At 42.3% G+C, this 16,168-nt stretch overlaps 2 protein-coding genes across 4 annotated transcripts in view; one reads left to right on the forward strand and one right to left on the reverse strand.

Annotated features, from left to right (window-relative positions):
• Positions 1-755: 755 nt before the first annotated feature.
• LOC143291510 (uncharacterized) lies at positions 756-11,511 on the forward strand. The gene is made up of 7 exons (XM_076601401.1): positions 756-813; positions 1,882-2,368; positions 2,843-2,983; positions 3,322-3,533; positions 4,020-4,125; positions 7,604-7,690; positions 9,563-11,511. Exons 2-7 carry the CDS (start codon positions 2,089-2,091, stop codon positions 9,907-9,909), a joined length of 1,173 nt encoding a protein of 390 aa, XP_076457516.1. The 5' UTR covers positions 756-813; positions 1,882-2,088; the 3' UTR covers positions 9,910-11,511.
• Positions 11,512-12,881: 1,370 nt separating this feature from the next.
• Positions 12,882-16,168, reverse strand: part of LOC143280540 (uncharacterized) — a 68,393-nt gene continuing 65,106 nt past the window's right edge. For all 3 annotated transcript variants that reach the window (XM_076585241.1, XM_076585247.1, XM_076585232.1), the window contains one exon: positions 12,882-15,876. In XM_076585241.1, coding sequence (XP_076441356.1) covers positions 15,628-15,876 — 249 coding nt within the window. In that variant the 3' untranslated portion in view covers positions 12,882-15,627. The remainder of the gene's footprint in view (positions 15,877-16,168) is intronic.

Below are 16,168 nucleotides of genomic sequence, written 5' to 3' on the forward strand. Positions count from 1 at the left end.
ACAGTGTTCTGATTGGCTGAATTATCAAAGTTTATATGCAGTCATTTCTTTATGCGTCAGTTTATGTCATATCGGTATGCTGCTTTTTTTCCCCTCAGATATTTGCAGCGTGACTTAATTTTGTTATTTCTATTTTATATATGTACATTTTAAAAGATGATATATACTGACAATATTACAACTTGAAAGTTTTGAACTTATATAGTTTATGAAGACATTTTGTCAAATTATGTGGTTATGGTGAAAATAAATAAAACAAAATCATGATATGAATGTATCGGTGTGTGTGTGTGTGTGTGTGTGTGTGTGTGTGTGTGTAGGTATGTATGTATGTGTGTGTACGTGCAGAATGCATCATAGTGTGTGTTTATGTAGCCTGTATGCTTGTGTATATGATATTTAAGGGAATCAATGATATAATTATACGCCCGACACCAAATTGTATCAATCACACCACACTTGAAGACACACATAACCTGAGTTGACCCCATAGCCTACGATACACTTTACACTAATCACGGCATTGTCATGCACCATACTTTCCTGACAGACAGCGCTGTTCTCACCTGACCTATAATTGCCATACTCATAAAACGAACATGCGTGGTTGGCCTCAGCACACGGTTATTTTGTGAACAAACACCAGGTGCCAGTCCCTCACTATAATTTCCAGCAAGAACATTGTTCGATCGGGTCCATGGAAGAAACTGACCATATAACCACACCCGATATTTTGAAAGGTCTCAAAAGATTGGTTTCATCTCATCGTGTACGTTGTCTGTGACAGGTCATGACTTGTGCTCCTGTTTGAGTGTAACTTTTTTTTTTTTTGTCCAAAGAAATATAATTATTTTGAACAAGTATCAAATATCTATAGAGAAGGTTTTCACTTAACGCATTTTATATACATATAAGACATCGAAAATAGACTCCATCTTGTTGAAATATGATCGAATATGTCTCACTTGTGTTTTTGTAATGTAACCTCAAAATGTCTTTCTCTTTGCCGTTCTTAATCTTTATCTCTGGGTGAAAAAACAACAAACAACCAGTGTCTCATTCTGTAATGACACAATTTTTGGATTAACCCCAGTTTCGTTGTGTGTAGCACGAAGATCGTTAACGTGTAATTCTGGACAACGAGAATACGCCAAGAGCAATATGCGCAAATAGAAGTCTGAAATGTATTGTTATGATGTATTAAAATGCTTTTAAATATAACTGACAAAATCAAATGGTCTAGTCAGGAAACGTATTTTACTTTTAGTTGAAGTGTGAAGTGCATTGTTATGCTGTAGGCTGTTAAAAACCCGTTTACATATTGCTGACAGAATCCAGTTTGTAAAGTGATCTTTGTGTTGCTGTTTATTAGGAAGATACGTGGTAAAAGCACACCAGTCTACACTGATTCGGACATTATTTTGAAGCTGAGACAAGTCATGGGGAAAATTTACCGATGTAGATAAAGACCAAAAATAACCAATTTTAAAAAATTCATATCTGTTTATTCCAGCTGTGGGCAGTTCATCGTGGAGATTCAGTTTCTTAATTAAACTCAAAGTTTGTTTGCCTTGATTCAGACCAGTTAGTCCACTGATGTAATCCAGACTCGGATTAGTTATTGGGAAATTTAATCAGTGCAGAGAAAGACTCTTTGTTGAACGTGTCGAAATCCGCATATGCAGTTTCAGTTTCAATGTGTCGACGCGTGCGGACTGATCCATAAGCGCTACACCACATCTGCTTAGGAAATCACACACACACACACACACACACACACACACACACACACACACACACACACACACACACACACAAGCAAACAAACAAACAAACGCAGACTGAAGAACTGAAACTATAACCCGTTCACTTTCAAAACAGTTTTAAGAAGTGTAACGTTCTACATCCAGTGGAATACACTATTTCATATAACCCTCGGACGAACAAATGACAACGAAAACACAGACACGATAATCGTCAGTGACCGAAAAAGTTTTTCCTCACCAACAAACCGCGAAGGGTATTAGAGAAAAAAGGAAAAACAAAGGGAAAAAAAGACAAAAAAAAGAAAGACAGAAAGACACCAACATGTCCCTGTTCTCGCAAAGAACCACCGGCTACAAAGCAGGACTTAGTCTCCTGTTGATAGGCTGTGTGATCTTCGTCGTCGGTTTTTCGTTCCCCAACTGGACGGTGATGTCCTCAACGTACCTGACAAACCTGGACAGCTATGGTGCTCGCCATGGCCTTGACCTGCTGACCGTGTTCCGGCCGGTCACAGCGGATATCCACGGTCACAGTGGTCTGTGGATCACGTGTCTCAAGGTGGCTAAAGACAGCAAGTGCGCCTTCTTTGGCTCCACACCCAGTGAGTTTTCCTTTTCCTGTCTTCCTAAGGTTTAAGACTATATGACAAGGCTGTTCTTCACGTGTGACAAAGCTGTTTTCTACGTCTCTTTAAAAAGAAATAAAAAAGAAGATATATATATATTGATTGATTGATTGATGTGGATACTTCTATAGCGCCTATCCTCGGTCAGAGACCAAGCTCTAAGCGCTTTACATACACGGGGACATTTGCACCAACAAATTTGCTGCCAACCTGGGTAGAGCCGACTGACGGCTGCCACTGGGCGCTCATCATTCGCTTCCTGTGTCATTCAATCAGATTTCAGACGCACACACTATGCACTCAGACAGACATGTAACACACACACACACACACACACACACACATATATATATATATATATATATATGTGTGTGTGTGTGTGTGTGTGTGTGTGTGTGTGTGTGTGTGTGTACAGATGTAGGTATTCCTGACACGTACGTTTCTACGCAGGCTGGCTGTTGGGTGTGCGGATCCTACAGTCTCTAGCTCTGCTGGGCCTGGCCACCTCCTGCCTGTATGCTGTCGCCGTCAACTGGGTGCTCAGCAGTCCCGTGCACAACAGACTGGTGGAGATCATCGCTGCCTTGTCGGGTGAGGGAGTGGAGTGGAGTGGACTTTTGTTCAATGTTCCGCACACTTTCTGGTGATTGTAGACATTTTATTTCAGTTTTCACATTGGAATACTGTCGTTTGAAAGGTAGGAGAGGAGGGGTTGGGGTGAATGGTGATTTGGGGTAAACCGGGTAGAAAGGGGGTTGAAGTGGAATCAAAGGTGAATATTTGAAATGAATATTTAAGTACAATTAAGTACCATCGATCATTCAGCTATCCATTAGATGTTGGCCCAGGTGTAAGCTTGTATCGATGTGTGATGTAACTCTGTATCACGCCGCACCAGTCACACACACCAGCGTGTCTCCTCCCCTCAGGACTGCTGGGCTTTGCGGGCACCCTGGAGTACATGGTGTCCAGCCCTGAGGACAGGGACAAGCTGTTCATGTCGACTGACCTTGACCTGACCTACCTGCACCATGACCCCAGCAAGGTGCGCGCCTCCTGGGCCTTCGCCGTGGACGTGTGTGGCAGTGTGCTCTGCTTCCTGGCTGCCGTCGTCATTGGCGTCTACAACCAGCCGTTACAGGTCAGGGGTGGTGTGTGTGTGTGTGTGTGTGTGTGTGCATCGGGGGAAGGGGGGTATAATGCTCAGAGAGCGAGAAAGGCTGAAGGGTATGAGAGAGAGAGAGAGAGAGAGAGAGAGAAAATCACTGATGACGTCATTTTGAAATAGTGTCTGTTAATGTCACGAAACAACGAACGTCTCGAACGTGCTGCTGTCATAATTTGGCTAATACCGAGAGAGAGAGAGAGAGAGAGAGAGAGAGAGAGAGAAAATTAATGATGACGTCATTTTGAAATTGTAAATGTTAATGGAGGAATGGTTGAAGTTTTATCATGATACGTATTTCATCAATATTCAGGATAGTAAACGCACAAAAATTACTACACACACACACACACACACACACGCACACACGCACACACACACACACACACACGCACACACACACACACACTCCATCCAGCAGCTCTTACGGACAGTCAGTTACATAACGATGGCGCTGTGCAGATCAACCCAGAGGACGAAGAGCCCGCCACTGCTGTCACTTACCACGTGGAACGCAACACTACAGAGAGCCAGGGCGGCCAGGTGACAATCGTTCCTCAACAGCCAGGTATACTTTCCTTCGTCCCTTCCTCTCTTCTTTCTTCCTCACTTTCTTTACCATAGAGCACGGCCAGGTGACAATCGCTCCTCAACAGCCAGGTATACTTTCCTTCGTCCCTTCCTCTCTTCTTTCTTCCTCACTTTCTTTACCTTACAGCACGGCCAGGTGACAATCGCTCCTCAACAGCCAGGTATACTTTCCTTCGTCCCTTCCTCTCTTCTTTCTTCCTCACTTTCTTTACCTTAGAGCACGGCCAGGTAACAATAGTTCCTCAACAGCCAGGTATACTTTCCTTCGTCCCTTCCTCTCTTCTTTCTTCCTCACTTTCTTTACCTTAGAGCACGGCCAGGTGACGATCGTTCCTCAACAGCCAGGTATACTTTCCTTCGTCCCTTCCTCTCTTCTTTCTTCCTCACTTTCTTTACCTTAGAGCACGGCCAGGTGACGATCGTTCCTCAACAGCCAGGTATACTTTCCTTCGTCCCTTCCTCTCTTCTTTCTTCCTCACTTTCTTTACCTTACAGCACGGCCAGGTGACGATCGTTCCTCAACAGCCAGGTATACTTTCCTTCGTCCCTTCCTCTCTTCTTTCTTCCTCACTTTCTTTACCTTAGAGCACGGCCAGGTGACAATCGTTCCTCAACAGCCAGGTATACTTTCCTTCGTCCCTTCCTCTCTTCTTTCTTCCTCACTTTCTTTACCTTAGAGCACGGCCAGGTGACGATCGTTCCTCAACAGCCAGGTATACTTTCCTTCGTCCCTTCCTCTCTTCTTTCTTCCTCACTTTCTTTACCTTAGAGCACGGCCAGGTGACAATCGCTCCTCAACAGCCAGGTATACTTTCCTTCGTCCCTTCCTCTCTTCTTTCTTCCTCACTTTCTTTACCTTAGAGCACGGCCAGGTGACGATCGTTCCTCAACAGCCAGGTATACTTTCCTTCGTCCCTTCCTCTCTTCTTTCTTCCTCACTTTCTTTACCTTAGAGCACGGCCAGGTGACGATCGTTCCTCAACAGCCAGGTATACTTTCCTTCGTCCCTTCCTCTCTTCTTTCTTCCTCACTTTCTTTACCTTAGAGCACGGCCAGGTGACAATCGCTCCTCAACAGCCAGGTATACTTTCCTTCGTCCCTTCCTCTCTTCTTTCTTCCTCACTTTCTTTACCTTACAGCACGGCCAGGTGACAATCGCTCCTCAACAGCCAGGTATACTTTTCTTCGTCCCTTCCTCTCTTCTTTCTTCCTCACTTTCTTTACTTTAGAGCACGGCCAGGTGACGATCGTTCCTCAACAGCCAGGTATACTTTCCTTCGTCCCTTCCTCTCTTCTTTCTTCCTCACTTTCTTTACCATAGAGCACGGCCAGGTGACGATCGTTCCTCAACAGCCAGGTATACTTTCCTTCGTCCCTTCCTCTCTTCTTTCTTCCTCACTTTCTTTACCTTAGAGCACGGCCAGGTGACAATCGTTCCTCAACAGCCAGGTATACTTTCCTTCGTCGCTTCCTCTCTTATTTCTTCCTCACTTTCTTTACCTTAGAGCACGGCCAGGTGACAATCGTTCCTCAACAGCCAGGTATACTTTCCTTCGTCCCTTCCTCTCTTCTTTCTTCCTCACTTTCTTTACCTTAGAGCACGGCCAGGTGACAATCGCTCCTCAACAGCCAGGTATACTTTCCTTCGTCCCTTATACTCTTCTTTCTTCCTCACTTTCTTTGCCTTAGAGCACGGCCAGGTGACAATCGTTCCTCAACAGCCAGGTATACTTTCCTTCGTCCTTTCCTCTCTTCTTTCTTCCTCACTTTCTTTACCTTAGAGCACGGCCAGGTGACAATAGTTCCTCAACAGCCAGGTATACTTTCCTTCGTCCCTTCCTCTCTTCTTTCTTCCTCACTTTCTTTACCTTAGAGCACGGCCAGGTGACGATCGTTCCTCAACAGCCAGGTATACTTTCCTTCGTCCCTTCCTCTCTTCTTTCTTCCTCACTTTCTTTACCTTACAGCACGGCCAGGTGACAATAGTTCCTCAACAGCCAGGTATACTTTCCTTCGTCCCTTCCTCTCTTCTTTCTTCCTCACTTTCTTTACCTTAGAGCACGGCCAGGTGACAATAGTTCCTCAACAGCCAGGTATACTTTCCTTCGTCCCTTCCTCTCTTCTTTCTTCCTCACTTTCTTTACCTTAGAGCACGGCCAGGTGACAATCGTTCCTCAACAGCCAGGTATACTTTCCTCCGTCCCTTCCTCTCTTCTTTCTTCCTCACTTTCTTTACCTTAGAGCACGGCCAGGTGACAATAGTTCCTCAACACCCAGGTATACTTTCCTTCGTCCCTTCCTCTCTTCTTTCTTCCTCACTTTCTTTACCTTAGAGCACGGCCAGGTGACAATCGTTCCTCAACAGCCAGGTATACTTTCCTTCGTCGCTTCCTCTCTTCTTTCTTCCTCACTTTCTTTACCTTAGAGCACGGCCAGGTGACAATCGTTCCTCAACAGCCAGGTATACTTTCCTTCGTCCCTTCCTCTCTTCTTTCTTCCTCACTTTCTTTACCATAGAGCACGGCCAGGTGACAATCGCTCCTCAACAGCCAGGTATACTTTCCTTCGTCCCTTCCTCTCTTCTTTCTTCCTCACTTTCTTTACCATAGAGCACGGCCAGGTGACAATCGCTCCTCAACAGCCAGGTATACTTTCCTTCGTCCCTTCCTCTCTTCTTTCTTCCTCACTTTCTTTACCATAGAGCACGGCCAGGTGACAATCGCTCCTCAACAGCCAGGTATACTTTCCTTCGTCCCTTCCTCTCTTCTTTCTTCCTCACTTTCTTTACCTTAGAGCACGGCCAGGTGACAATCGTTCCTCAACAGCCAGGTATACTTTCCTTCGTCCCTTTCTTTCATCTATATATAGTCTTTCATTGTTTGATCCTGGGAGGTGGAACTTTGTTTAATGTTCCGACACATATACTGGTGACTGTAGACATTTTGTTGTAGTATTGGTTTTTGCGTGTTGTCGTTCAGGAGAGGAGGGGTGGAGATGAATGGTGAGTTGTGGGATAATACTGGAAAAAAACCCCAACAACTTGTAAAATAGTATTTTATGCTAGAGTTGTTCATTCCTGCTGCTTGACGTTATCCATGGGCAGGTTGCTCTCCTTCTTTGATCGTTTTCTTTTGCTTGGTTCTTTCTTTCTCAGAGTTAATGTCAACAGTTAATACTTGGTTGAAACCGTGATGCCTAAAGGCCGTCACTGCTTAGTTCTTTTCTTTTTCAGGTGAATGTTGATCAATGGTTCATGTTTCATATATAACTACAAGACCTGGTCTCAAAGCCTAACCAGCGCGTTGGGTTTATTCTTGGGTCCGGTGTATAATATAATTATATATATAAAGCAGACATGGTATAATGTACACGGACCAGTCCGCACGATATAACACCTTGAAACCGGAGCTAAAACTGAAACATCTTAAAGTTTTCCTTGTTCATTTTATACACAGCTCCAGCCAATCCTGTGAGTTACCAGGTGATCCCTAGCAACAATGACCACCATCGCGGCCCTGTTACACTTGTTCCTTCACAGCAAGGTATATTTCCTTGTCTTCTCACTCTCACTTCTTTTCTTTTAGTATTTACTTATTTGATATTTTATTGATATGTGCGTTGTTTCTCTGTTAAAGAATGTATATATTCCTTCTTTTCTTTGATTATCCCAGATTCGGGTGGGGGTGGGGGTGGGGTGGGGGGGATATCCGGTTTTCTGTGATTAATTTAAACTAAACATTGAGAATAGTACATCTGACGATATATATATATATATATATATATATATATATATATATATACATATATATATATATTACAGGAATGGAACTTTTGATTATTGTGGTTGTTTGTTGCGTAGCCGACTAGTCAGGGCCAAAATCAGGCCTGGGGAAGTTACGAGAAGTGAAGAAAATGCAGAAGATGAGGAAGAAGAAGAGAGGATGAAGGAGGATTCTTGTTTTTGAATTTTATTTTAAATCATCAAATGTAAGTGATTGATCAGCAGCCCCCGTGATGAAGGCGAGTCAGTGGAGGACGCCTGAAAACTTTTATCACAAACGGGGGCGCCGTGACGGAATCGGTCAGGCGGTAGTCTTCTGATTCAGTGTCACCAGTGATCAGGGTTTGAAATCCCGTTTCGGAATGGTACTGTTCTTTCCTTGCGAAAGACACCTGATTCCGATTTTCCTCACTCCACCCAGGTGTGAATGGGTACCTGACTTCAGTCAGGAAAGGCTAAAAGCGGTGATAGATGATGATTGTGCATTGCCTTCCTTCGCTGAACCGAAGACATAGTGAACATACATTCATCACCTCTATGGCCGTAAACGTCAGTTGGATATTTAAACTTTTTAACCTTTATTAGAAACAGTGGTATTTCTAAATTAAGAAAATAAAAGGGGAAGGGGGAAACTTCCACAGTCATCGACAATCCCTTAGTTAAGCGGTAGTAGCGGGAGTAAGGTGTTGGTCGAATTTCTTATCGCTATATACGCACCTAACAGCCGCAAAATGACATCACCGGCCAGCCATAGCATTATGAAGGTTTTGTTACACATACATTGCTACAGATCGGACGTTAACAAATGAGGTATTAAAAACAACAGCAATAATCATTTACGAGTCAGAAAACGTACGCTGATCGTTAATGACAGAAACTCAGATTTCAGGTAGCACGGGTACTTTCTTTGCTTTTCTGTTGCACTTTCTTTGCTTTTTTGTTTTCTGATATCAGAGTTATAAACATTTAGTTCTCTGTGATTTTTAACGTAATCTATTCTGTTTTATGTTGTAGCGTAGGCCTTTATTCTCACTTTCTTCCCTCTTTTCTGTTGTGTGACATACAAAGCTACTAACTCAAGCTGAGTTTCTCTTGACCAAGAAAGCAACATGGCAGTTAGGAGGCACCAAAACTGAATCAGTTCGGCGCCGGTTGGACTTCAGATCTAGTGTTCACCAGTGACCTGGGTTCGAGGCCCCGCATGGTTTTATGTCTTTGGGAAGGACACTTTCCTCCGATTTTCTTCACTCCACCCAGTGACCCACGCTGACCTCGGGGTTGGTGGAAGGTTATAACGGCAGAAGGAATGGATTGGAACCCGCCTTCCTATGCCAAGTCCCACGTGGTGGATGTGATATATTAATGCCCTGATGACCGTAAAAGGTTATGGGCCCGTAAAAGGTTATGGGGCCTTTAACATTAAAATTAAAAAAATTTTTTTTAGAAAGGCATCCAGGAGTCATGACGTAGGTTCGGCCCGGCCCCCTTAAAGTGTAAAGAGTTAAGGGCCGAAACACTTGACTGAGGGGGGCTTCTCCTCTGAAGACCTTGTACTGTCCAGCTCTCTGTAGAGTTTCTTATCACTTATCACTGGGTCCTTTAACTCTTTTTTTCAATTTTTTTTTTATGGCAGGTGCTCCAGCCACCAACGTGCAGGTGTTTTACAGCCCCTACCCCGGGCCCTCCACCGCCGCCCCACCCCCCGCCATGGACGTGAGACCCCCGGCCTATGAAGCCCAGTACCGCCCGCCTGCTGCCCTCGCCGGTCAGTTCACCGTCGTCTCTCACCCCGCTACCCGGGGTACCCAGTGTGACGCTGGGCTACCTGCAGGTGACACAGCGGCCATGGCTGTTGCCCCACAACCCGCTGTGGTCACTGTTCCTGTTTCCATGGTTACCGTGCCAGCTACTGCTGCTGTTGCTGCTCCCCCTCCCCCTCCCCCTGAGAATAAGGTGGAGCCACAGGTGCCCGGAGTTTAAAGGCGTGAAACATGCAAATTTTGGAATGAAGAATTGTGTGTGTGTGTTTCTTTTTTTCCACTCTACGTACGGTGGTTGGTATCTCATGGGTTGAGTCATCAAAATCATTTGAATTTTAACTCCACCCCACCCGCTTTTTTTTCGTTCATACACTTTGATTTATTGATAGGTATTTTGTACATAAAAAAAAGTTATGACTCTTTATTTTGTCTTGCGTTTTCAGGTTATTTCTATCTGTCGATTTTTCTCTGCTTAAATCCGTGTTTAACATTTCTGGATCTAAATTTGAATCTGTTTCGAGATTGGAGACATTGTGTACATTTGTTTCAAAATACAATTCCATGTGCTTTTCGTTGGCTTGTCTGTTCAGTAATTATGTTGATTTTTATGAAGTAGATTTGTATGTAAAGTCAACCCTGTTAAAAAAAAAAAGGTCTTGTCTATAGGACTGTCGGAAATTCCACTTCTGGTAAAGCCCCCAACACACTCCACACCCCTCACAGTAAAAAGGTCAGGATAGAGGTTTAGTATCGCTAAGAAATACTGTGGTTCGAGGACATTTGGATTGATGTGCTCCTTGCTCTTCGGTTGTGGTATTGTACACACACGCGCGCGCACACACATCACATGTGGTTCGAGGAAATTTGGACTGATGTGCTCCTCACTCTTCGGTTGTGGTAGTGTACACACACACACACACTCTCTCTCTCTCTCTCCCTCTCTCTCACACACAAGCTTGCTTCATACGTTTGTCACCTTCCCCTTTCGCAGAAAACATTCTTCCAAATGAAAAGCCCATCCATGTGCAGAATCTTTCCATTCCTCTGGAGGCTTGATTCCGTACGTGGAGAAATGGTTCTATATGCCTTGGATGTTGATGGACATTTCGATTACCTCCCCTATATCATGCACAGCGATTTTTCAACTTCCGTTTCAGTGGATTGGAATGGCACACAAAAGTAAGAAAGCGTCACTTAATACCAGTGGTTTGTCATGATATGAATGTTTAGTATTTTTCTTTTTATTTATCTATTTTTTTTTTTATCTATTGTAGTGATTTTTTTATTTTTTATCCATTAACAAAAAATATATATTAAGATTTCAGACCCTTCCCGGCACCTCTCAATCTGTTTCGAGATTGGAGACATTGTGTACATTTGTTTCAAAATACAATTCCATGTGCTTTTCGTTGGCTCAATTCCCCCCCCCCCCCACCTCCAACCCCGCTCTCCTCCCAATTCCCATTCTCATTCTTCCTGCCATTCTCAACAGAAAAATCTGAATTATCAATGGAGCTAAAAACAACAACAACAACAACAAACCCACCACCACAACATAATACGGATCCCGATATGATCACTTCCCCGGTGAAGAATAAGTCGTTTGTAATGACACTACATTTGCTGCATTGTTCCTGTGTAGTGTTTGGAGACTTCTTTGATTTAATTTGTTTCACTGTGGAAAGCACACGTCTTTCACAACTAGCTTACCTTAATATGTATTGAAAACACTAACTGTGAGCAATGTATTTTGGTGCCAGATTGGGGAAATATTTTTAAATGTTTATTTTCTTCTTATTTTTTTTTCGTATTATCCATTTGCATTGTGTTCATTATCCTTCCAGGAAATAAACTTCAGATTTTAACACAAAAATCAAAGTGTTGTCTTTGATTTTCTTACTGGAAAATAAAAACTTCCAGGTTCCATTTAAAACAGGAAAAAAAAAGTCAAATGCATCCTCACGACCAATTGCTCTTTCTCACTTCATGTTTTATTCTCAACCAAACACATTGAACTATATGCTGTAAGTGAACAGGCAAGTGTATATATTACATGTATATAGGCACATGTGCACACTCGTGTACGCGCATGTACACACGCGTGGACATTCAAACACCTGACCCAGCATGCTCAGAAACATGTACACACGTAGCCGCATATACATACTCTTCAGCTCATAAAGAGAGTTGATGTGCAAAATTCAAATATGTGTGTGTATGTGGGTGCGCGCGCGCATGTGTGTTATGTGTGTGTGGGGGGAGGGGGGGTGGGTTGCGCGCGCGCGCGTTATATGTGTGTTTGTGTGTGAGTGCCCAAACATGCACATGTGTGAGTGCACATGCATGGGTGTATTTTTGCACAGCTTCCGAACTTTGGGAAGCAAAAATAAAAGATAGATCCTTTTAATCCCTTTACTAACGATAGAATGGTGACAGACTGACCTGAGCTTTGGCTTTGTACTGGGGATGAGGGGCGTGACACAATGCACGGTGGGACAGCAAAACAAACAAAAAAAAAACAAAAAAACACACACACATACATGTGCACACACACACATATACACACATGTGCACACACACACACACTCACAAACACACATACATGTGCACACACACACAAACACATGTACACACACTGACACACACACACACGTACACACACTGACACACGCACACACACACAAACATATGCACACAGACACACACTCGTAGACACATACACACACATGCACACAGACACATACACACACAAATGCAGGGACACACACACACACACACACACACACACAAAGAAACCCCCAAACAACAGAAGAAAGCTCAATTAACACAAATCAATTTTACATCCCATGATGATCTTTTTTTTTTGTCTCTCAGGAAATACAAGAGAAAATTGTAAACATGATCTATTTCTATCCAGTTTATAAAAAAAAGAAGAGAGCAGTTTTTTCAAACTTAGGAGCTGATTTTTGTACACCACAGATTTTTGCACACCACAGGAAAAGGTTGGGACCTATTAGTGTATTCTAATTGTGTGTGAAACATAACCCACCATTTCTGTATTTCTCCCTCTTATTCCTCTTTCTCCCCGTGTAACAAGCACACTGATAGAGAATAATGTGAGACAGACATACAGACTTCAGCAAATTTACCTTTGAAAAGGCAGAGACTGACATCCGAGACACATGAACACAGTTGATTTTAAAAGGCAATGCAGTTTAATTACAGAACATCATGTGAATATTACAGCATTAACCAAAGGCAGAACATCAGATTTGAAATGGGCTAAAAAAAAAAAAAAGAAAAAAAAGGAAAGTGGGAACGGGAAATGTGAGCAGATATAAACATATTTCCAGAAATGATATACATGCAAGCAACACACTAGGTAAATATCACATTCACACATTACAATACACGTTGTCAAATGGATAATCTTGATAAAATGGGACACTGAACATGACTGAAATGAGTCGCCTAAGAAAACCAAAGCAATAATGAATAAACATCTGCTGTACAAAGGACATACAAACCCTCATTCAAGAATTTACCAGCTTTCCTTTTCAACTATGATCAGTACTGAATCATACCCTCAAATAGTTTCCTCTGACAGTTGATCAGCAACATTAATATCATGATGATGCAATTGAGACATTATGCACTTCTGGAATACCAGTGCTGATTTTCTCTCTTGTCATTACTGATTTAAAACTGACACAATCAGATCCAGCAACAGCATCTTGGCTGGTACTTCAGCAGATTAGGATCTTGTGGCCTTCAAACATTCCAGAAATTATTCTTGAAACATCTCTCCATGTTAGGGAAGTGGGAGCTGGAGTCAGAAACTTGGTAATCAAATGAAATCTGAAGGCACATTTTGGGGAAACAAATAGTTGTAATTCTGTATCTTTCTAATACACACACACATATTCAATCACACACACACACACACACACACACACACTCTCTCTCTCTCTCTCTCTCTCTCACAAACTCACACACGTATGTATACACTCACAATATACAAAACAAAACAAAAAAAATAAAGACCAAACAACATCACCAACAAACAAATCTCACAAATGCGAAGAAAAAGAAAGGTTCAATCTAAGAGTAAAGTGTGTAAAGTCTGTTGTTGTATTGGCTAATTTCTTGAAGCTTCACTCTTGTTCATGTGGAATACATAATGATCAGCATAGAAGATAGCACCATTAGCATATACACAATTATTGATCAAGTAAAAAAATAATAAATTCACAGCTCAGACAATATTTTGAAGACGTCACTGGGCAATGCAGATAATAAGATTACAAGAATTTTACTTTTATCGTAAATATTTTTGAGATTCTTCACTTCTACTTTTGTGGCTGTGCCAGCAACATGTAAATACACTGTCATGAATAAGTATAAAGAAACAGCTTTAAATGTACCAAATTTCCTCTAACTGGAACATGTGAATATGGATCACTATATATCTGATCAGATTATTGTTTTGAATATGTTTTACTTTTCTTTATACCAGTGAATTCTGACAGTCCCTGGTGTGTGATAATATCTCACAAAATCATTTGCGCTGTTGACCAAATCAAATAAGAAACGTCAAAATAATTCTGAAATACATTTCCCGTGGGGGGGGAAAGCACTTCAATCATGCAGAGGAATGCCTGATTTTTGTTCCACAATACCAAAGAGTTTTTATTCTGTGCTTCATGGGACTGCATGAAGAGCACATGCAACTCGCAGTTAATCTTACAATATACGTAAAAACAACACAACAAACACTCCTGGGTCTTCATCAAATATTACATAAGCAGACTTAGCTAACCTTGTTGAGTTTATGTTTTTTGTTAGGATTACATCAGTGTGAAAGAGTGAATCAATCAAATACCCTTTCGCATATGCTAGACAGAGACAGAGCTGAAGGGAAGAAAAAGATTTCATGAAGGTATTCAGCCTGATACAGGTGACTCAGGAATAAGGTGTTAAGCACTGTAAAAACTATCACACAATTTTGGAACACAGAATCTCAGAAATGTGGATGCTGATGGTCTGTTCAGTGTTTTCAGTGGAAGCAGCCTTGATGTATCGATAATCTCCTGTATTGCTCACCCAATTCACCAAGACTTTCTGAGATCCATATCTGTTCGTGGTAATGTGACACCAATGACCACATTTTGTCTGTTTTGGTCACTGAACGAATTTGATGGAATGTCAAAAGATTTCCTGATTTTACCCGTCAATGAAACTTCTATTCAAACACAAAATATATCCACTTTCAGTTAATCACAAATTGGTTTGTTTTGAATATCCCTCGCTGAACCTCTCCTTCTGCATGGATACAAATGAAAAATTAACACACAGAAAGTTGACTTACACAAGTAATACATTCTTTTGATAATATTCACCTTTACATCTTGATGCATCTGTGCCGTCTGGAGCGTTTTTGAACTGTTCTCACGATGATTTAAAATTAATTAACTTTGCAAAATGTGCTCTTCAAATTTCATGTCAAAGTCTGAATGTATAACAACAGACAGTTCTTTACTTGGCAGCAGACATTTTCACTGACAATGAGAGGAATATTGGATGCTGTTCTTCAAATTTTGCATCAACTATCAGAGTCTGAATGTGTAACTCTAAACAGTTCTCTTTTTCTGGTAATCATCATTTCCTACTGGTGACAAAAGGAGTGATGGATGCTCTTCAAATTTTGTGTCAACCATCAAAGTCTGAACATGTAACAATAAACAGTTCCCACTGACAACGGGAGGAATATTGGATGCTCTTCTTCAAATTTTGTATCAACTATCAAAGTCTGAATGTGTAACTCTAAACAGTTCCACTAATGATGGAAGGAGTATTGGTCCGGCCCCAGCATGGAGACAGGGAGGGGTGGAGGGGTCGGGGAGGTGGCTGGGGGTGGGGTTGGGGATGGGGGGGGGGTCTAGTCATCCAGCTGACGACGCACCTTGGTGCGCACGACTTGCAGCATGACCAATTTGCGTGCCCCCAGCTTGTCGCCCAGCCCCACGATCGTCGACTTGTCACGCGACATGTTGACGTGGAAGATGTCGACGCCAGCGTTGAAGGTACAGATGGCTGAGCCGTCTCTCCGCTTCCACAGACGGATGGTTCGGTCCCGGGAGCCGGACACTATGATCTCGTTGTCGGAAGAGATGGTGCAGCACCAGACCTGAGCACAGTGAAACAAAATTTCAGATTTTATTTTCTTTCACCCCCTTTCGGAGTATGGAGGATTACAAACAAAATAAACATGAAAAACAACAAATAACCGATCTGTATCAGCAACATCCATGTAGCTAATACAATGTTAAGTTGCACTCGTTCATACCAAATTGATCTATAGCATCGTTAACGAATATTTCAAAGAAAATAACAATAAACGACCTCTTCCACTGGTATACTCATCAAAACTATTTCTAACTACGAAGCTGCGCTTATTATTTGAACTGTAAAGTTCTACT

Source organism: Babylonia areolata, chromosome 1 (genome assembly GCF_041734735.1).
Source record: "Babylonia areolata isolate BAREFJ2019XMU chromosome 1, ASM4173473v1, whole genome shotgun sequence".
In the NCBI taxonomy this organism is placed as follows: domain Eukaryota; kingdom Metazoa; phylum Mollusca; class Gastropoda; order Neogastropoda; family Buccinidae; genus Babylonia; species Babylonia areolata.

Coding starts and splice junctions, on each gene's coding strand:
- LOC143291510 (XM_076601401.1), top strand. CDS start 2,089: ATGTCCCTGTTCTCGCAAAGAACCACCGGCTACAAAGCAGGACTTAGT. Junction 2,369..2,842: donor CTTCTTTGGCTCCACACCCA/GTGAGTTTTCCT, acceptor GTTTCTACGCAG/GCTGGCTGTTGGGTGTGCGG. Junction 7,691..9,562: donor ACTTGTTCCTTCACAGCAAG/GTATATTTCCTT, acceptor TTTTTATGGCAG/GTGCTCCAGCCACCAACGTG.